Source organism: Panonychus citri, unplaced genomic scaffold (assembly GCF_014898815.1).
Source record: "Panonychus citri isolate SS breed McGregor unplaced genomic scaffold, ASM1489881v1 Contig00139, whole genome shotgun sequence".
NCBI lineage: Eukaryota > Metazoa > Arthropoda > Arachnida > Trombidiformes > Tetranychidae > Panonychus > Panonychus citri.
In genome coordinates this window covers 1,477,224-1,499,736 of record NW_026515544.1, presented here as the reverse complement: position 1 = coordinate 1,499,736, position 22,513 = coordinate 1,477,224, and the positions used below count along the sequence as shown (strand labels likewise).

The following is a 22,513-nucleotide window of genomic DNA, read 5'->3' as shown; positions in this document are numbered from 1 at the left end:
TCATTTTGTATCTACATAGCAGTTCCGGATATCGTACCAGATGAACAAGTCGCTCGGGCTATAAGAAACAATAGTCAGAATATATCAATAGATGAGGTTATATCGATGCAAAGAACAAGGGACAATCTTCTTCGTGTTATTTTCAGAGCTGACAGAGATCAAATCAAATATCATGGTTGGCAACTTCTAGTTAATGGAAGCAACTTGTATGTATCGGATTACATTGGTCTTGAGCAATGCCCATATTGTTGCCTATGGTACAGAGACGAAGAGCTATGTCAATGTCAACCAGTTAGGAAATGCTCGATTTGTGGCCTTGATTATCATCACGCTGAAAACGAACCAAATAACTGCGACAATGATAACGGCTGCATCAATTGTAAACATGCAATTAATCTTTATGGCCTAAACATCAACACTGCCCATCCAACAAATCACTCAATCTGTGTAGTCCTGGAAAAAGCAATTAACTTTAACTTAAGCCGAATCGCCTTCAAATACGAATCGATAATGCTCTCAGTTTTCTCTCCGATAATTGAATAACTAAAATGGAACCAATTAACAGTTCAACAGAAGGTTCCAGGAAATAACTACCATTTACTTAACGACACAACTTAATCACTAACCTTTGAAACCATTTCCTCTATTTTACTAATTAAACTTAAAATAACAAAACAATAAAGAACAAGAATCTTGCATTATAACAAATACATTGTAACAACAATAAAACAATAAAAAGATAAACTGACATTTGACCTTACGAAATTATTCCTTAAATAGACTGACCGACACTTTAAACCCTCAGTAAGAAAAAAATATTTAGAGTGATAACTTAACCCTCTTTTGAATAATAGTAAAAATGCTCATTAGTTCAAGTGTCCTAACATTATGCCTACAATCCTTCAATGAACTGATTATGGTTGAATTGAAAGGCCCGTACACGGATGATCTTGAAAACCTTAAATCGCTACGGGGAGTCTGGACTTGTCGCGCTGATGGTTTCATTAGTGTCATCATTGGTTTAGGCATCTCGGAATCGATCTCCATTACTCTTATACCAATTATTGAACAACTTTTGGTCAAAGGATTCAGTTTTGGAGTCTTCAACTGGATCAAGTATAATGGCCCACCTCTGGGAACGTTGGAACCACTACTTCCGCTCGTAGTTGACAACTTTGTCATCGTTCGCGCAGGACCAACAACCATGTTTCTAAAGGACAATCGTGAACAAGAACGAGTTAGAAATCTCATCAACAATGATATGATCTAAAAAAGAAATCAAATTAATTAAATTTGTGACGATGAAAATCAATGTTACTTGTATCAATGCTTACAATAAACGTACAGCTAATAAAATAATTAAATCTGTGATTAAACCTAATTCAATAATTATCACATCCGAGGATGTAGATTCGGATCAACTAAATTTCAAAATACTTGGTGACAAAATCAGTTTAACTTGGGGTAAATTGTGGAGGGTAGTCAAAACGATTCATTACTCAGAAAGGATAGTTTTCTCTTACCTCAAATATGACAGATTATTAGTCGCGGTAATTGCTGTCTACATATCTCCTAAAAACATTAATACCCTAAAAGATCTGGTTGAACTACTGGATAACTACAATCGTGCGATTCCTCTGATCCTGGCCGGTGACTTGAACATTGAACTGGAAAAATGGACTGAAAACCCAAGAAAGGAATACCAATGGGATGGTGAACTGGTGAGTCGCTTAGATAAAGCTTTAAATAGATTGAAAATGATAACAATGATGAAAAAGAATGAATTTACACGTAAATCGAAAGGGAGAAATTCAACTATCGATGTGATATTAACGAATTTAGTGCTAAGAAACATTGAACCTCATTACATTGATCATGAACAATTAGACCATAGAATCCTGGTGGTCAATGCTGATGTGAAATATCGTACGTGCAAGTTGACCAACAATCAACCGAAGACTCTGATTTATGATGAAACCATTATTAATGAAAGCGAAGACATCGAGCAAATGGTCTGTTCAATACTCAACATGGGGATCGCTAAATATAAGAGAAAGATCCTCAGTGGTAATCGAAGAACTAGAAGAAAGAAAAAGAAAAACAAGCGATTAGGAAGAAATGGGAAAAGTGAGGAAAAGATAATGGTTGTTCAAAATAAAAGAATTAAATATTGGAAGATGACAGACCTTGAAATTCATAAATGCATTCGCATAAGAAAATATGATAAAAATATAACGTTGGAAAGACCCATAAATAACAAAATGCTACGCTTTGAACGCTGGAAAATAGAAAATTTTAACTCCAGACAAATCTTTATGATGGGTCTAAATGAAGAGGAAAAGAACAGGATCTTGAAGATGAAATTTAAAAAGAGCTCAGGTTGGGCTGACTCCTTCACGATTAGCAGATGGAATCGGGTTTGGAAATTCAATAAAACCAACATAGTAGAATTGATTGATAAAATTTTCAAAACAGGTGACATACCTTCACAATTATTAGTTAGCGGAGGGACGAAAATCATGAAGCCCACTGGCGGGTACCGAATTGTTCGCACTCAGTCCTTCTTATCTAAAATCATAGATAAAATTCTGTATGAGAGACTTTTAAAATTTTCATCTGATAAATTGGACAAAACCTTACAATTCGCATATACTGGACAGGATAGAATCGATCTACTCGCGGAAACATATTCATGCAAAGATGACTATACATTCATCATGACAATGGACATTTGCAAGGCATTCGACAAAATAGACAGAAAAGAAATGTTAATCAGGATGGAAGGTCTTGACTTACAAACGAAAAGGCTAATTACTAAATTTGCAACGCACCGGAAAATTAGGTACTTGGGAAACAACAATAAATTAGTGATAGAAGAAGATCCGGAGGGTCTGCAAGGATTTTCACTTGGTCCACTTCTATTTGTTATTGCCCTCGACTCTACCTTGAGATGGCTCAATAGATCACCATTGGAACAGAGAGTCTTAGCCTTCGCTGATGATTTGCTGGTTATGACGAATGATCGTGCAAAAACACTGATGGAAGTAAAGTCCTCAATGGCACTGATAAAACTAGAAATGAATGAGCAAAAAACTAAATCTCTGGTTTTCGATCGCCCGCGTTATCCTTCAGAATTCCTGGGTTTCAAGCTGTATGAAAATGGTGAAAAATTAACGATTGACAAGGCCAGAAACCAGATCCACTTGAACTGTAGCCAAAGAATATTTTTGAAAGAATTGAATGTCAAACAATTAAAAATGGTATATTCAGCTTACCTCAACCACATCATGGATCGATCTGGTCTTGCACCATGGTATAAGAATAAATTATTCAATTACAAAATAGATACAATGATAATGTGCGGCAGAAAGATCACAACTGGTTTTATGAGTAAAAACACATACAGAACGCTATGGACAGACTATCTTCATGATTTACCAAACCCGTTCTTCTCGTATTTCACGAAAATTGCCTTAGCTATAATTAAGAGGAGAGAAGAAGATGATTATCCTGTTATAAAAACACTCAAACTTCTAGGTGACAACTTTAATTTGAATCAAATCAGTGAAGAGACAATGAACACTGGGGTAAAAAATACGGTTATTCTACGATACCATAAAAAAGGCATTTGTCTATATTACGATAAGGTTCACGAACATTACAGTTACGATGTAATGAAATCAGTCAATCAGAATACAATTACGTTATCAGTGGTCTCGAAACTAATCAAAATGTTCACCTTTGAAATGTTTTGTGGCATCAAAATGGGTAAGGGAACCACGGAAAAAGCTTCGGCAATGACAAAACTGAACAACTCCATTATCCGACATGAAAATCTGGCAGAATGCAAAGATGAACTGGTATCGACGAATATAAAACCAATGTTTAACAGTATGGAATGGAAGAAACAAATTAAAAGAATATTAATAATGAGAGAGAAATCTATTTTTAACAGGAGAATAAAAGGATTATTCAAAGAAATCATGTCCCATAAACCTTGGATACTCAGATATAATAGTGCACTTTACAGTTCTTCGATGATGGGAAAGATTGTGAGAATAGATGCGAATCTTAATTACCTGAAACATAAATGCAGTGTCACAATGAATCTTCATCATGTGGGCAAATGTCCTGATTATATACCGGAAGGAGGATGGAAACTCAAAAGAACAAACATTAAAAAGATAAATGAAAAACTAACAAAAATGGTTAAGATAATCGAAGAAGAAAATAACTTCACAAAAACAAACGCTCGCAGAGACTAAGGTCGACTCTCATTGGGAGAGCCCCGTCATGGGGGAGCAGCTGTTGAATCAGCAGTGGGTCACCACAACAAAAATTACTCATGGAACATAAATTACATTTGATTTCGTTTCTTTTTATTTCTTATTATCTAAATTAAATTTAGTTGAATTGGTGTTTATTTTTTTTCTACTCTGTGAATAGTCTATTTGGAATATTAACTGATTATGTATGGACGTCAAATTAGTAGAATTGGAGGTCGATATGGTAATTCTTCTTCTTCTTCTTCTTCTTCTTCATCTTCATTCTGCTATTCACCTATGAACAAGTTTGGTATTTCCTGTGATGTTTGTTGCCACTCGATTCCTGGTGAACACAGAAGAGCAATTTTCGCAATCGGCTCATGTGATCATCCAATTTGTTATCATTGTTCAACCAAAATGAGAGTATTATGTGAACAGAATGAATGTCCCATTTGTCGTCAAGATGTTTCTGAGGTAAGTTAGCTTCTATTCTGATGATCCTCTTTTGGAACAACTTTTGGTCTTGATTGATCCTTCAAAGTTCGTCATTCGTTCTTTTTTCTTTGACTTTTTATTTTACCTTTTAGATTATTTTTACCGAATGTTCTCGAAAAAAATTTAGTGACTTCGATTTATCGAGATTCTATTTCGATGATAAATCCAAAATTTACTTCGAAACTCAAAGCTGCTTTGATACATTTAATTCTCTTCTTGAAGAAAAATGTAAAAGATGTAATACAACTTTGGAAAGTGTAAATGAATTACAGGATCATCTATGGCACAAACACAGATTATTAACGTGCCAAGTTTGTGTTCAAAATTTAAAAATTTTCAGTGAAGAAAGAAAATATTATAATTCTGGACAATTGGAAGATCATATGAAGATTGGTGATCCAGACGATCGTTCATTCCAAGGACATCCAGCTTGTCAACTTTGTGATCAACGTTATGTCGACTCGGAGGAGCTAAATCGTCATTTACGTCGAGACCATTATTTTTGTCATCTTTGTGATAGTAAAGTTATCTATTTCAACAAATATGAGACTTTGAATCAACATTTTCGTGAGAAACATTTTCTATGTGAAGAAGGGCCTTGCAAAAAAGAACAATTTACTTCTGTTTTTCGAACTGCAATCGATTTGCAAGCTCATAAAGCTCAAAGTCATTGTCTTACCAAATCGGAAGCCAAACATGCACGAACTTTGAATTTGGACTTTACCTTCAATACTGCACCTCGAGGTCCGAGAGCCGGTGGATTTAATTCACAGGTTGTTGCTACTCTTAATGACGATGGTCTGTCCAATTCCAGAGGAGGTGGCAGTCGAAGAGGTAGAGGTGGAGATCGAGGTGATCGTGGAGATCGTGGAGATGGAAATGATAGAGGTAATGATCGTAACCCTCCAAATATATCAGAAGATTTTTGGATTCCCGACGATCTTTCTAGTCTTGGAGCTGCAGGTCCTATTCAACTTAGCTCAGAAGATTATCCATCACTTGGAGATATAAGTAAACAAAGACCACAAGATCGCTCTGTTGCCAAATTGGTAGCCAATGATGTCACTAATGGCCAGGACTTAAAAGCTTGTGCAAAACCTAAACAAAAGTTTAGTACAAAAGTGAAGGAAAGTGGCACTTTCGGTAACAAAGAAGATGAAGAGTTTCCAACCCTTTGTGCTCCTGAGCCTTCATCTCCACTTGCTTGTGCCAAACGAGATGGGAAAAAGACCAAAGCAAGTAAATTGTCGATGAAAGATGTAGCCCAATTGATCGAATCCAAACAGTTCTGAAGACCAAGGGAAGCCATTCAGCCAACCATTTAGCTTCTGGTGAATTGGTCGCTGTTAAAACAGGTGACGAATCTTTTTTTGATTTCTCTGGAGCTCGGTCACTTGGATCAATAGAAAATGAAGACAGTCAACCTCCAGTTAAAAGGAGAAAACAAGATGCCAAGAGTGGTAAAGGATTGAGACATTTCTCTATGAAGGTATAAGTGCTTTGCTATTCCCATCACTTCCTCTATACTTTTGTTTTCATTTCATTTCATTCGCTTGTTCATCATAGTTTAAGGCTCTCATACATTTGAACAGAAGTTTGCATTTAAGTTCATGTCCTTAAATCTAAATTATATATTGTTCATTATTTTATCTACCCACAGGTTTGTCAAAAGGTTAAAGACAAAGGAACAACAACTTACAATGAAGTTGCCGATGAGCTGGTCGCTGAATTTTCCGCTGACCCTATCGCCAGTAGAGCTGCTTTCTCGGGAAGATACTCAGGTGATGATGCTTGGTGATGATGTTTTGACCAAAAAAATATTCGTCGTCGGGTTTACGATGCGCTCAATGCTCTTATGGCAATGAATATTATCAGCAAAGAAAAGAAGGAGATTAAATGGAGAAAGAAAAACAAGAAAGAGAAATTAAGAGATCTGCTTATCCAACACATCGCTCTTCGAAAACTAATCGAAAGAAACAAAACTGATCCCGTTGTCTTTTTGAACACTAAAATTCACCTTCCTTTTATCATTATAAATATCTGTTCAGTTTCGATAATTTTCACCTTTATCATCGACCAATCAGCTACAAATTCAAACACAAAACCAAAACCAAAATCAAAACGATATTAATTTTATTACCTGTTATTCAATTTACATTATCAACTAAAAAAAAAAAAATAAAGAATTGAAATAATTTTGCTCAACTGTGTTTCTTTCAAATTGAATCTCTTCGAACAATTTAATGTTTAATAATAATGATAATCAACAAATGATGAGGAAATTGTGGTAAAGAGAAAGAGAGAGAAACGGTAATTATTATTATATCTTTGATTTAGCAATGATGATTAGTTGATTCCAGCAAAGCAAATAACAATTTTATCCAAGAGTCTGAGAGAGACGCAAATACACATGAAGAAAGAGGTGCTTTTCTTAATTGTTAAGTTTACAATTTAGTGGATTGGTAGAGATGCGATGAGAAGTGTGAACATTGGTTTCCAAATAATATTAAGATTTTATAATGTAATTTATGTATAATTATATTCACGTGGCGCGAAGCTGTTGATTGTTTTTCTCCATGTTTAATGGCTAAAAAATTAATTGATTTTCTTTAGAAAAAGTTGTTGTTGTTGTTTGTGTCTTCCAATATTTTACTTTTCTTTTTTTTGTCTTTTCTTTGAAATTCTATCAATTGATGATGATACTTCCTTTCTCTTCCACCATTTCATCCAAACTTGATCTTAAAGCTTCAGGTAGTGATGATCTCGCTTTCTCATAAGCATCTCGATCAATTTGTACTAAATCATTTCGATCCAATCCAAGTGCCATTCCCATTCTTTTGAGAACTTCAACATCATCATGAATTTCGAAGGCATTGTCGAAATTGAACAGATATTCTGTCTTGTCGTTACTAATCGAACAATCGATGATCGTGCGTTTATCGGTATTTACAATGATAAAAGGAAGGTGAATTTTAGCGTTCGAAGAGACAACGGGATCAGTTTTGTTTCTTTCGATTAGTTTTCGAAGAGCGATGTGTTGGATAAGCAAATCTCTTAATTGCTCTTTCTTGGCACTAATTTTCTCTAATCTTTCTTGTTTTTCTTTCTCCAATTCGACAACTTCTTGAGAAGCATTGGTTGGTAGACCGATCCATTTAATCTCCTTCTTTTCTTTACTAATAATATTCATTGCCATAAGAACATTGAGCGCATCGTATATCCGACGACGGATGTTCTTCTGATCAAAAGGCTCAGCATCATTATCTGAGTATCTTCCTGAAAAAGCAGCTCTACTGGCAATCGGATCGGCGGAAAATTCAGCGACCAGCTCATCGGCAACTTCATTGTAAGTTGTTGTTCCTTTGTCTTTAACCTTCTGACAAACCTGTGAGCGAACATCAAGACAAATTATAATTAGAAGGGAAAAAATTTGTAAGCCTCACGAGTTTCCATGTGAGTAAAATTTCCATCAAAGAAATATATGAATCATGGATTTAGCTGATTAAAAAAGCAAACATAAAAATATAGAGGAAGTGGTGGGAATAGAAAAGCGCTTATACCTTCATAGAGAAATGTCTCAATCCTTTACCACTCTTGGCATCTTGTTTTCTCCTTTTAACTGGAGGTTGACTGTCTTCATTTTCTATTGATCCAAGTGACCGAGCTCCAGAGAAATCAAAAAAAGATTCGTCACCTGTTTTAACAGCGACCAATTCACCAGAAGCTAAATGGTTGGCTGAATGGCTTCCCTTGGTCTTCAAAATTGATGGACCAGCACTCATAGTTTTAAGAAGAGCCTAGAAGAGTATGTGAAAGAGATAGAGAGGAGAGAGAGAGAGAATACAGGAAGATGGTGTTTTAAAAGACAATGGATAAGGTGGTAATGCGATTAAGACACAGGAAAGGAGAAGAAGGAGAAGGAGAAATAAAGTGTGTGAGAGAGATAGAGAGTAGAATAAAAGTAACAGAAAATAGAGAAGAAATTAAAATAAGTAGGTAATGAGTGTTGGAGATGAAGAGAATTGGCTAATGTGAGGCACACCACTGATTCTTTAAAATAAGAGCCACAAGCGATAGCAATTAGATAGAGATTAGCACTGATAAAGTAACCAAAAATCCTAAGCATTCACGGAAAGAAGAGTGAGTAAGTGAGTGAGAGAGAGAGAGAGAGAGAGATTAAAGAGAAAGCGAAATAGAAAAAAAGAAAGAGAAGAATGAAGATGAAGAAAGGAATACCCAAAGAACCAGAGACCAGTAAATGTACAGTGAGTGGTAAATGAGAAAAAATTATGACAGCAAAGAGAAAAACAGGATAAAACGAAATGTGTTAAGAAGAAGCAGAATGAGAAAGGAAAGAAAGAGATTGAAAAAAGAACCGAAAGAGAAAAGAGAGAAAGAAAAAGAAAGAGAATAGAAAAAAACCAAATCAAAGTGAACACAAAACAAAAACAAACCTTTTCCGCTAAAGACGAAAATGGATAAATCAAATAATCTCAACCAAGATGAATTAGTCGCAGGTAAATCACAATCAATTCCAAGCAAAATTCACTAATTATCAATTGAAACCCAAGAATAATAATTAAATTGTCAAAGAAAATCACCAAAAACCGCGAACGTAGTGTAAGTATAATCGATCATTTTTCGATCTATTGATTCCGATCGATCTTCAAATGATCGATGATCGACCAAGCGAACTGTTACCAGGGGCCATCGATATATTATCGACCTTTAATTGTGTTCGTTGTTTTTTCATCTCAAATTCTGGTTCGATTTCTGGTTAATTTTCTGGTTTAAGAAAATAACACAATCAACAGTAGCGAATGAAGAAAATTCTAACTGTTGATAATCAATTTTTTTGTTCGTTTTCTCTACATTTGGATTATTATTGATTCTTTTCTTTTCTTCAGGTTGACTTAATTGAAGAACGATTTTAATTAATTGCTTGTTAATTGCTCTCTTTTCGCGAATAGATTAGAAATTATTAAATTCTCAGAATTTTCTAGGTAGCGTTTTTTTTAACTAATCTTTGTTTTTCTTGTCTTTATTAGTTGATTGTTGGTCAAAAATGTAGCAGTTGATTGATTGTATTTCACACATTTGATTAACCTATTGGTAGAATCGTGTCAAGATTGATTTTTAATCATTCTCAGATTTATGTATAGATTATCATTGTACCAATTGACTATATTACTTAAATTAACAAGATGGTGAATAGATGATTAATGAATATCAAACTCTCTTCTATACAAATCAGAAAAAAAGAAACGAGAAAAACATGATTAACTTAAGAGGCTAATTCATTTTTATCGAATGAATTGACAATCAAAAGGAGCTCATGAAAAGTTCGTTCGTTCCTCTTCATCATAATATGGTTCAAATTTATGCATCGAATCTAAAAGTTGCTGTTGTTCCGGTAAAATGGCGACTCTTGGTTCTCTCCTATGCCATTGAGATTTAAGATTTTCTTTAACATGATGAAGAACACATCTAACATTAACAGTTTCCCTTGGATTCTTATTAACGGTAATTTGTATGGCAAAATCTTTCAGCTCATTTTCAATATTTGGTCCAGTTATCGGTTCATCGGGTAATTTAATTGCATAATCGGGAACAACTAAACCAATCTGACGACAAGCAACCCTAATGTGCCAAGGTTCAATTTTCCAAGGAGCATCTGAACTCATAGTTACCAAGATAAATTGTGTCGCAAGTTTTTTCGTTGTTACAATGGAAAGACGAGAAGATGGTGCATCCGGATTGTCTAAACATTTCTGAATCAAATCAGCGTAAAGTTTTAAATTCAAATCAGTTGCATAAGTAGCTTGTTGACTTGGAATTAAATTATATCGAGCCATCTCTCCGGGTACTTCCAATACTTCACCAGCAACACCCAAATTGGCAACATTTTCAAGAAGCAAAACTTTCATCGGAGGAACAGGATCATCATCGGTATTATGTATCTCCTCGAAAACATCATCATAACGAATCCTTGGTTTAAGAATTGATTGCTCAGGTAAACGGTCACGAATATAAGGTCCAACAATATAAGGTGATTCCAAATTCTCAGGTGCAAGTAACGGTTCTTGCCATCTTTTGAATTTCCAAATATTTCGCCGGCAAACCAGTGAACAAGTACGTACAGCTAACATTGAACAATCAAATTGACAACAATTAGAAAGAATTAGATTCAAATTAGTAAACTTAAATCACCGAGAAAAGTAAAATTTAAACAAAAATTAATCTCATTTCGGGTCAACACCAAAAACATATGTTCTTAAGCTCCGCCCTTTAGACGAAGGGGAAAAAGTTAAGGGTAGTAAAAGAAAAGCGCGTAATTTGAAAAAGAGAAAATATTTAATTGTAATAAATGAAATTGAGAGAAATGTTTCATTTTTGAGCAAAGTTGAAACGAATTGTTTGATTTTTATTTTACAATTTTTTAGTTGTTTTGTTTTTTGTTAATTTTCCAAGTTAATTATCATCATGTTTCATATATATGAGAATTTGCTTTGTTTTTGTTTTCTTTCGTATCTTATATTGAATTAGCAACACTCGCTAGAGTAAATTACTGACATGATTAAGCCATGTAAGAGGTTGACTATTGTTTGTAAACAAAAGGTCAGTTTTATCGTTGACCGATTGTTATTAGTATATAAGAAGATGATGGATGAGAAAAAGTTGCGAGAGAGAGAAAGAGAGAGATGAAGACATTTTTTTGTTCTTGGAAGAGAAAGAAAGAGAGAGAGAGAGAGAAAGATTAATACAAATTAATTAACTTTACAATGATTAGTAAACAAATTTTTTCGAGAACGAGAGCACTGATTAAACACTAATTGAGGAAGATTGATTTTAGAGTAATTAACAAATTGTTCTAATAGTTTTTTCTTGTCTTGTTTTCACGTTGATTTGACAATCATAACATTTTTTTGTATTCGTAATTGTTTTTTATATTAACAGTGGTTGATGGTTGATGTTGTTGTCGGTGTAACAATCAAAGTTAATCAACATGGTTGAAATTGCAGTTATTATTATCGTCAAGATGGATAACCAATAGGCAGAGGAAAAGGAAATGAACAAAGTGAGAAATTCAGAGAGAGAGAGAGAGAGAGAGAGAGATTAGGCACTTATTCATATTATTTTCATTGGGAATCGGTGGTAGACAGAAGAAGATGATAATGAAGATAAAAAGAAAGAGATGATTTTCTAGATTCAGTCTATTATTCACAGAAAAAGGGATGGACAAACAGGAAGAGGAAATGGTTTGGAAGGAGGTTGATGAAAAGTGGGAGGAAGAGATCAAGAGATGAGCATTTAGATGAATTTACTTTTGGCTGTTTTGCTTTTTGTTTTTCAATCGATTCCTTAAATATTTACAACGAAATTATCAATGTTGAAACTACATCGACAATTCTCAATAATTGATAAATAATCAATTTAAACTAAACATAATTGAGAAAGAAAACAAAAGAAAAATCATCCAAATCAATTGGGAGAAAACGAAAACAGGAAAAGGAAACAGTAATGATAACGAAAAAATCTTCTCCTTCATCTCTTTTTCGCTCATATTTTTTTTCTAAATTGTTATTAATTTAATCTATCTTTCTGCCCTTTAACAACTTTGTTAACAACATGATAATAATCCTCTGATTGTGATTAATTGTTCTAATTTTTAAACGAGCTTCTTTGATCAGTGAATTGAGATCACAAATGGATAACGAAAAGAAAATGAGAAAACAATAATCGAGGATTAATATTAACAAGGAAACAGATTAAGAGATTAATATAATCGGTGTTACTATTGTTGTTCTGTTTGTTAATTATCAAATGATTAGTTAATTTGATTTCGTCCAATCTTTTAATAGCTTTCACTTTGTATCTCAATCATTTGGTTACTTGTTTTCTGCAATTAAAGTTAATTGTTTGCAATAAAAAAACACAACTTTTGGCAAAGAAGATGATTAAGATGATGATAATGATGATAATGATGGTGATGATTATGATGATACTGTTGATGATGATTATGATTGTGATGATAACGATGTTGATGATCAGAGAAGAGGATAAAACATAATATTAATTGTTGCCTTGTAAATGATAACAAAAGATGATCATGTTAAAACAATAGTATCTTAATCATATTTCCTATGATAACATTGATAATAATTAATTAGTCTTAATCTTAATTATAAATAATAACAACCTAGAGGATTTTTGTAAATGTTGATGGTGTTGTTTTTGTTAATTCCTTCTTGTTGATCGATTGATTTTAATTGTTGTTGCCACCATGTTGGATTAGTAGCTCAATTTAACATTGATAACTGTAATTATCCGACAAATTTGATTGTTAATTTGATTACAGTTAATCTTAATTTTGTTAACTATTAGTTAAATTGTTTTTATATTTGATTCAATTTATGAGCTTTTCAATTGTAGCTTTTGAGTATCCGATTGTTGTGAGCTGTTGTTTACGTTGTGGTTTTGTTAATTGTGATGATGATTAGTAAATTGTTTGCTTTTCCAATTTTTTGTTTCTAATTTGATTTAAGGTGAGTTGATGATTATCATCGATTGTTTTGCTTTCCCATTAATTAATTGTTAACGGAATAGATGATCAATTTTACAAAAGAGAGAGAGAGAGAGAGAGAGAGATAAATGATAATTAGGAAACAATAAACTCCTCTTTAGAATTCATTATAATCATTTGATTGTTGGAAACCAATGGCAACAATTTGAGGTTCAAGTTGACTTATTGATGTTGCTTATCAGTGAATACGAATTGTTATTTTCCTTTTATTATTATGGTTGATCATTTTCAAATTGTCTCGATGATTTAACTAATTGTGAAAATTTTCTCTCCAAACAATTTGAAACTAATTCGGTGAACCAGAGGCGCTAATATGCATATAGATGATCCAATACATGAGATTGAAGCAAATAAAGCAAACAGGAAATACAACTCGAGAATATTTATCAATATCACTTGGGCTTACACCTAACATCCGATTAGGATCTTTAGGTCCAAAAGGTACAGGAGTCGGTGGTTGATTAGGTCCACCACCAGGTCCACCTCCTCCTCCTCCACCACCACCTCCAAGGGCTATTGAGCTTGATTCATTAATCATTTTACCTGATGATTGTTTCGCTTCCAAAATTCTTGGATTCATTTTCTGAGGACAACCACCATAGACCATTTTAGGAGGTGGTCCACCGATACAACGATTACCTTGATGATGAACCTAAATTAAATTAAATTTCAAACAAAAAATAATCAATTACAATCATTTCTTATACAAGAACTCATTGAGAAAAAAAATTAAATTAAATTTCTCTCCCAGTAAACTGAAATTGAGAATCGAAGTTGATTTTTCAGGACTATTTGGATTACGAACCGGATTTTTAATACCACAGGGTAGTTGAAGAGCAGGATCGAGGGGCAATCCTGTTGTGGCACAGATTAATTGAGGGGGAACTTGTGCGGCACTTTGTTCGGCTGCGGCAGCCTCAGCAGCGGCTGCTGCGGCTGCACACTTTCTCCGATGCTCGTCGGCCAATTTGGTTAACTGTTCAATTCTCGATTTTCTCATTGCAATACGTTTACCAAGATAACCAACGGTCGCATATTCAAGGAGGGAAGCGAAAACCATAACGAAACAAGTTCCAAGGAAAACATCAATCGATTTGATATAAGATATTTTCGGAAGTTGGGCATTTGTTGAAGACATTAAAGTTGTCATTGTAAGGACAGTGGTCACACCCAGTGAAACTCTAGCCGGAGTTGCATTACGATGTAACCAAAATGATACCCAACTTATCACCACTATAAGGCTTGCGGGGATGTATATTTGTATCAAATAGAAACCCAAACTTCGTGAAAATTTAATTTTACAAATCAATCGAGAGTAATTGCCTACATGGAGAAAGAGAAGAAAAAAAAACAAAATAATAATCAGAATCATCATGAAAACATGGAAACCATTACAATCATCATAAAAATTTCATGTTATTTACTATTGATAATGATGATATCGTTTGGAAACATTTTCATCATCGTTATTATTATTGTTATTATTACAAAAAAATTTTTTCTTCTTCCTCTCAAGTTTATCATGAAAATTTTTCAACAGAAAAAGTTTAGTTAAAATAGTGAGTATTATTCAAATAATGAATAATATCGCTGTGATGTGATCATTTACGATTCTGATTATGAATTGAAATTTCTTATAAGATATTATTTGTATATTATATGAGCATTATCAATGATATATGTTTGTTATTTATAAATTTTTCACCATCTCTCCTCCTTCCTATTTCCTCATCCTCATCACTTCATCATCAGATCCTTCATGTTTCCGTTTATACTTTAATAATAACAATAAGTAATTCCAGTGATAAACTTTCAATTCTGATGTTAACTCCATGTAAATAACAAGTTGATACATTTTTCAATCATCAAAATATGAAAAGTGTAACTGTTTCCAACGTCTAGTCAGAATTATCTTGGAAAAAAACAGGAAGAGAATCATCATCATGAAGAAAAAGTGTCACTCAGTTTATTCAAATTGACGATGATCAGAAACAAATTCAAAGTATTTCAATCGATTTGATTGAGAGAAACAAAAAGATTCAACTAATTGAACTTTGAATCGCGAAAATTGAAGGAGAAATAGATGGTGATGATAATATTGAGGAAGAAAATGAAGACCTTAGTTGATGATAAAGATGAGGATAGAACGAAATTGGAAATCTATTGATCGAATGGAAGTTTTATACAAATAACTGAGAAGCTTATGAATTCCAACTCCCTGCAGGGAGAAGAAATATTCATATTAGACAGAAAAGAGCATAGAATGAGTGTGTGAGAGAGAGAATGAAGATGAGGATGAAAAAGGATTTAAGATAAATTAATGTAAAGATGATAAAGAAAAGAAGAAAATTCTCAATTTTCATGGAAATGAAAAGAAAAAAAGAAAAAAAAGTAATACAATTTTTCATCTTCTTCTTTATCATCTGAAAAGTTCTTAACCCCCTTTGGATCATTTTCGAAAGAAATTTTCTGGGAGTAACCGGAAATAACATATATAAATAAAAGGATGAATATAATATGATGAGGGAAGATGAAAAATAGAAGAAAATTTTACAACAAAGCTAAAGATGCTACGCATAGTCGTTGGTAAGAGATGATGATGATTATCCCAAAATCTTTGTGGTTCCTGGATGAGGATAAATCCAGGACAAGGCAAAAGGGTTTATATTATTACAAGAGATTCATAAATGACCATAATCATCAAGATAATCATGCGATCATCATCGTTTTCATGATTGAAATAATGTCATATAATTCAAGTGTGAAAACACATCACTTGAATCAAGAACATTATTCAGAACTTTTTCTCTATCTCTTTTTAACAAAATCGATCCAAAATATCATCTAAAGGGCTAAATTGATATTTCTATTTATAGTTCACTGAATGGTGAATGAAAAAAAGATGAAGACAAAATGGACACAGTTAAGAAAGAGGATGAAGATGATAATGGGAGAGAAGAAAATTTTTCTTTCTTTATTCAGTTTTTCTCTCTCTTTATCTTTTCGAACTCGATTCATCTTCATTTCGATTCAACTTTTATCTTTTTTTCTCTTTCATTTAATTCTCTCATTCTGAAATCACCTCATCCTCATCTCTTCATCTTTGACCTCCTCCCTGTCTTAATCATCATTTCTCTCTCTCTCTCTCTCTCTCTCTCCCATAAGGATAACTGATTTCAGGTTACAATCAACTGGACAAAACCAATTTTATCCTTTGACCATTTGACTTTTTCTTCATCTTTCTCATCTTTCCTCCTCCCCCACTCTACTTTTCATCCTCATCCTCCATTTCTGTCTTATCTTTATCATCTTCTTTCATCTTTTATCATCAAAAATGTTTGTATCACATTACACACTTTTTTACTCTCTTTTTACCTCTTTCCTTGTATCACTTTACTGTCTATTCACCTGATTCAGCAACTTCAACCTCTCATAATAATAATAATAATAATAATAATAATATTTTCTCCCTCTCTAATGCTCAATTTCATGATAATATTATCAATAATAAAGGAAAACAACAACGACAACAAATGAGCCACAAAGAAACAACGTAACGAAATGATAACAATACGAATAAAGAGATTGAAAAGATCTAACGAAGTAGAAAACAAAAAGAAAAAACAAATTTCTTTCCAACACAATCAACAATCAACAATCAATATAATTTAATTAAATTGTAACAATATACAAATTAAATTAAACTATCTCGATATTCAAGTTACCAAAAAAAAGACAACTTAAAACTTAACATAACTTCAAACCATCAACATGTAAATAAATCACCAATTTGATTGTAATGATTGGTTGTTTTTTTTATATGTTAGTAATACAATTTGTTAATTGTCAGCTAATTGTTACCTGTTGTTAATGCAGCAATTGCTGATTCTTGTTCATGACCCATAATTTTAAACTGTGGTAATGTCACATCTCCTTGAACTCCCACTGACTTGTTACCCTTTGACCAAACATATTTAATATCCAGCATAGAGTAACCATCTAGAAGAGTAACAATTAGATTAAATTGATTAGTTGACAACAATTAAGATCTTAAATTACTTTATATACTTACAACTTTCTATTTCTATTGAGCAGGCTTGTCTATCCATAGGAAAGTATTGTAAAGACATTGGACAACTTGCAGTTACTGTTAACCTGTGAAAGTAAATTACAATTAAATGATTAAATTTAAGAGCATCAATCAGGTAGGAAATCAAAAAATTACAAGGGAAACACCAACAATTAATTAATTGTTTGAACACGTTGTCTGGTTTTCTAACTCACAATCAGTAATGTTGATTAAAGTTAATCAACATTAAGATGATTGAGATGTTTAAATTCATGAGTTTATTGCGTGATCACTGATATTTATTATCATGATTATAATCACAATTAAACCAATTCCGTGAGATGATTAACCAACAATTTAGCTGATTCTTTGACACACAAAATAACAATAAATAACAGCAGTCAAACAAAATAACAATTAAGATACTTGGATTAGTTAAGATTTGTTGTTTGTATTGATTGAATTTTAAATTAAATTCATGATAAATAGTTAATCAGTTTTACCTTTAATGTATCACAATGATAACAATTAACTTTCAATGATCATAATTAATGACAACAATACAAATCAAGAGTTTCATTTGTCTACTCTTGATGATGACATGTAATCACGGAAGAGACTGGGAAAAGTTAATTTCATTGATTAAATTGTTTGCTATTATTTAATTGTCTTCCATAATCAAATTTGAATTAAATAATCAGATGATGATAAGGATGATGATGGGGTTGGAGTGGAAAGATCAACCTGATGGGAACATGATGAAAGTTGAAAAGTTTTTTACGTGATCATTGTGATTAAATTTGCTTAATTAGTACAAATTGCTAATGATAATATTTAATTAATGATCATAATGAATATCAGTTGATTGTGGTTCCAAATTTCACTTGAAGTGGAAAATATTTTCCCTCTCTGTTGATTTAACCCAATTTTCTGAATGAAAAAAAAGGAAAATATCAATTGTATCAAATTGTTGAACAGTTGAAACAAAAAATTAACTCGATAATTAATGAATCTCAAGTTTGATTTGTAACCAATTTCTAATTGGAAATTCATTGATGTTAATAGCTAATTTAGCTAATTTATTAATAGTAAATCTATTTTCCACCTCCCAACATTATCATTTCCTATTCATTTAACGTATTCATCAAAATCTATTCATACCTTTTGTCATCATCATCATCATAATGATAACATGAACATTTGACATGGGAAGAAAAATTCACCCTCAGTAACTGTAAATTATCAGCTTTTTGTAACTTAATATATTGTCATCATCATGATAATATCATGTTGGTCAATGGGAAGGGGAACAGTGGGCATGATGAATTAGTATCAACAATCTAGTTGCAGGTGAATTTGAGTCTGTCTTTTGATTGTTATTCCAATTCTGTTATAAACTAATATATGGATCTTTTGCTTTTTATTTCTTTCCCTCTTTTCCATGAATGTTGGTGTTTCTGAGTATTATTGTTCAATTGAATTCAATTCAATTGAAATCGTGTTACTAATACAAATGGTGATATCTCTTTTGTACTAATAATACATCATCATCATTATCATCATGTCTTCAATAACAACAACTTTCAGAAAGAGATGCTGAACAATCTGATAACCTTAAGAATTGAATAAGACAGAATTTCTCTCTCTCTCTTTCTCTTTCACCTTTTTCTTTTCATCATCTGTAACAATTTTATTATGCAATTGATTCAACCCATGATGATGACGATGATAAGTACATGTAATATTTATGTTTGTCACTGACTAACTCGCCATCATCATGGTAATTAAATGTTCCTCTTTGATTCATGTTACCTTAACATGATTCAATGAGAATATGAATATTTATCAAATGTAAGAATTTTTCCTTATCTCTTTCTCTCTCTCTCTTTCTTGATTTCTTATTCTTACCTGAATTTCCATGGAAACAAAGAATTGGATGTTAAAGATTTTCTTTCACCTTTTTCCTAATTCTCATCACATCTTTTTCGCATCAATATCATCATCATCTTGATCATGTCAACATGAAAATTGTGATTATCATTAGTTACCTGATACATTTATGGTTAAGCAAAAGTTTTAATATTATTTATCATCAACAAGATTCCTGATTCTATTATGCTAACCTTTCAACCTGAAGTTACAATTTAATCATAGAGAATATTAATTGTTTGTCCATTAATTATATCAATGAATCAGCAACTGTAGAAAATTAATAATTAAAAGGAAAGATAAACTTAATCAAATTAAATGAAGAATCGAGGAAAGGCAAGATCTCCCTCAAGATTTTCAGCCATCAATTATTGAATATTCAGTTGATTATCAGAATGTAATTGTAATTATATTCTGTCAGTTATATACTATAAATATTAAAAAACATGGAAACTATGATAATCATCATTGATTACAAGAGAAACTGAATTAAATTATATTTGATAGACATTGATTATCGATAGACATTAATACATAAGCTTTCATGATAACTCTAAGGTTTTATCATATGTGTTTTGGTTATCATGTTGTGATGAAGATGAGCATGATACCATCGATCAGAATGATGAGCATGATGATGATGAGAATATTTTATAAATGAAAGAAACTTGGAAGATAAGAAAAGATGTCAAAGAAAGATTGAAATGATATGGAAAATAACTTGCATCCTTATTCTGATCATTATGATAAAAGATGAAGAGAAAGTCGAATAGAATAAAGAAGAAAAAAATTAAGGTGACATTTCGATAAAATGATTACTCAGAATATAATCTTCATCCCAATCTTTATCTCCATCTTCCACAAAGAAACAATTGTGTTTACATCCTCATTTATATCTTTGGAAATAATCATTTAATTTATCATCATTAACAGTTACATTGAAACTTTTTGCCTTCTCCATAATAATTGAAGGTGAAACATTGAAATCATCATATTCATTTGTTTTCCTACTAATGTAATCATCTTATTGAAACTTCAATGAAACTCTGATGGTGATGATGATAATCAATGAATAAACCGGTAAGTAGGAAAAGTAAATGAAGGTAGAAAAGGGTTTAAGATGAAAATGAACATAATAATAATAAAGGTGATGATGATAATGCTTTCTCATGATAATATTATCATTGTTATCATGAGATAGAAGCATTTACATTGAAAGTTATCAGGATTAACTGTTCAGGTTCATTGGTTATTTCAGCTTACATCAGGCTTTTATTACCTCCCTGATAACACAACTTAATCCTTGATGAGGAAGCAAAAAAGGATTCATCATGATCAGAATCATGATCATGATAACAGATGATTCTGATGATGATGATGATGATTATCTTAACAAAGAAATTACTATTAGCCATGAAAATTTTACCAAATCCAAAGTGATATTAACCCTTTTCTCTATCTCTCTCTTAAACTCTGTCTGAAACTTACTGTCTTTCCTACCCTTTGAATTTTCATATTACTCCAGTGGATAATAGTAGTAATATCATGGTGGAAAAAAAGAAATCAAGAATTAAGAGATTCCCATGGAAGTTATCATATTGTGTTTCAATCTCTCTTTATGAGATTCAGATTAAAAGTTGGATCCATTTCATTAGCGATAAGAATCAGATTCATATATATTATGTATTTACACTTGGTGATGATCATGAGTGAAAAACAAGACGGTGAAACTTGAGATAGTTAAGATAGAATCATAGATTAAATTAACTTTCGTTATCTATTCAAATCCATTGATTTTGTTTACTCACATGGGGAATAGAGTAAAGTGATAAACATCAGAATGAAAGAAAGAAAACAAAGTAATCAAAGAGAAAGAATTTTTTTTTTCATCTTTTCAATTTAAATTCACAACTTTTTTCGAGCATCTGAAGAGGAAAAAAATATCGAACAGTCTTCATGATGATCACCCTAATCTTTATCGAGAAAAAAAAAGCCAAACAGAGAAAATAGAACTCCAATTGCGAACATAAAATATTAATTGTTGGTGAAATTTTCTTCATGGTGATAATATGTTTTTTTTTACTCAAGGAATTGAATTTTCTATCTGATTGAACTTTTTCCTCATTCCAGTGTGAAAACTTTTGCCACTAATGGGATAAGATAATTTCTCACATTCTCTCTCTCTCTCTCTCTCTCTCTCTCTCTCATGATGCTGATCCTCATCTTCATCACTTGCCTGCCATTACTGTTTAATCAAGTCAATCCCCGGTTTTCAAAGACTAATCCTTTTCCTTCCCAGTTCAATACATAATATTGAGAGTCAGCATTTTGAGGATGATAAAGTGAGAGGTGGAAATATATAAAAAAGCGAGAGAGAAAGATAAGTTCAATTCTCATGAGAATTTCAGTCAAAGTCACTGAAGAAAAGAGGAAGATATCGGTTAGTTCATTTTGGATCAAACGTTTCATTCTGTCGACTTGTCAATTTAACAAAATTCAGCTACGATAATGATGATGCTGATTTGGAATGAGTTAGATAATAATGAACAGAAAAAAAGTAAGTGGGTAGTTTTCATGAAGAGAGGGAAAGATTGTTGAAAACATGAGAATTCAATTTCAAGAGAGAATTTATCTATCCAATAACCGGAAAATTCCTAAACTTTTAGATTATTATATTACTCATATATTCATTAATAGAATTCATAATAATAATAGAAGATTGATATTACAATGGGTTACAAATTTATACAACAATTGTCATCAATATGAATTGAAGATGATGAATCATCCTGATTATCATGGTCGGTAATCAATGATCATTGAGAAAATCATTTCGTACTTGAGATTTAATGGAATCATTTTTTTTTTATTCTTCTTTTTTATTTCTCTTTCGGAGAAAATATTTTTCTAAATAGAAAATTTCTTTTTCTTTTTCGCCTTCTTCACCCATGAAGATCACTTTCTCTTAATCTTGATTATTTCCATTCTCATCATGTTTCCATGGTTACTTGACAAAAATTCTGGTATAATAATAATAATAATAATAACCAGAAGGAAGATAATATCTACTTAGTTTGATGAGCTTTCTACTGTTTTCCCCACCGGTGGTGACATTTCAATTTTTCCTTTCCAGCAAACTAATCATTACCATCATTGTAACAATGATATTAT

The 22,513-nt window shown here is 32.2% G+C and overlaps 4 protein-coding genes across 6 annotated transcripts in view; 1 reads left to right on the top strand and 3 right to left on the bottom strand.

The window, feature by feature from the left end:
- The first annotated feature begins 4,313 nt into the window (after positions 1–4,313).
- Positions 4,314–6,965, top strand: LOC128394388 (E3 ubiquitin-protein ligase ZNF598-like). The gene is made up of 3 exons (XM_053354708.1): positions 4,314–4,739; positions 4,853–6,249; positions 6,421–6,965. The coding sequence occupies exons 1-2, from the start codon at positions 4,470–4,472 to the stop codon at positions 6,050–6,052; spliced, it is 1,470 nt and encodes a 489-aa protein (XP_053210683.1). The 5' UTR covers positions 4,314–4,469; the 3' UTR covers positions 6,053–6,249; positions 6,421–6,965.
- A 5-nt stretch (positions 6,966–6,970) lies between these two features.
- LOC128394389 (transcription factor Dp-1-like) lies at positions 6,971–9,392 on the bottom strand. 2 transcript variants are annotated; one of them, XM_053354710.1, is made up of 3 exons: positions 9,215–9,392; positions 8,321–8,878; positions 6,971–8,145 (listed from the first exon to the last, which is right to left on the bottom strand). In XM_053354710.1, the coding sequence occupies exons 2-3, from the start codon at positions 8,540–8,542 to the stop codon at positions 7,447–7,449; spliced, it is 921 nt and encodes a 306-aa protein (XP_053210685.1). In that variant the 5' UTR covers positions 8,543–8,878; positions 9,215–9,392; the 3' UTR covers positions 6,971–7,446. The 2 variants fall into 2 exon arrangements, with proteins under 2 accessions (XP_053210685.1, XP_053210684.1); XM_053354709.1 differs by having other exon boundaries at positions 8,321–8,557.
- Positions 9,393–9,764: 372 nt separating this feature from the next.
- LOC128394391 (39S ribosomal protein L9, mitochondrial-like) lies at positions 9,765–11,033 on the bottom strand. Its single transcript, XM_053354711.1, has one exon. It carries the CDS (start codon positions 10,907–10,909, stop codon positions 10,094–10,096), a length of 816 nt encoding a protein of 271 aa, XP_053210686.1. The 5' UTR covers positions 10,910–11,033; the 3' UTR covers positions 9,765–10,093.
- A 1,563-nt stretch (positions 11,034–12,596) lies between these two features.
- LOC128394387 (gamma-aminobutyric acid receptor subunit beta-like) overlaps positions 12,597–22,513 on the bottom strand; it is a 34,951-nt gene continuing 25,034 nt past the window's right edge. For both annotated transcript variants that reach the window (XM_053354707.1, XM_053354706.1), the window contains exons 5-8: positions 17,417–17,499; positions 17,206–17,343; positions 14,150–14,667; positions 12,597–13,996 (exon numbers count right to left, since the gene is read on the bottom strand). In XM_053354707.1, the coding sequence (XP_053210682.1) occupies positions 13,631–13,996; positions 14,150–14,667; positions 17,206–17,343; positions 17,417–17,499 (1,105 nt within the window). In that variant the 3' untranslated portion in view covers positions 12,597–13,630. The remainder of the gene's footprint in view (positions 13,997–14,149; positions 14,668–17,205; positions 17,344–17,416; positions 17,500–22,513) is intronic.

Excerpts from the sequence above, each read along its gene's own strand:
- LOC128394388 (XM_053354708.1), top strand. The coding sequence starts at position 4,470 with ATGTATGGACGTCAAATTAGTAGAATTGGAGGTCGATATGGTAATTCT. Across the intron at positions 4,740-4,852 it reads GTCGTCAAGATGTTTCTGAG|ATTATTTTTACCGAATGTTC; the intron begins GTAAGTTAGCTT and ends TTTACCTTTTAG.
- LOC128394389 (XM_053354710.1), bottom strand. The coding sequence starts at position 8,542 with ATGAGTGCTGGTCCATCAATTTTGAAGACCAAGGGAAGCCATTCAGCC. Across the intron at positions 8,146-8,320 it reads TGAGACATTTCTCTATGAAG|GTTTGTCAGAAGGTTAAAGA; the intron begins GTATAAGCGCTT and ends GTTCGCTCACAG.
- LOC128394391 (XM_053354711.1), bottom strand. The coding sequence starts at position 10,909 with ATGTTAGCTGTACGTACTTGTTCACTGGTTTGCCGGCGAAATATTTGG.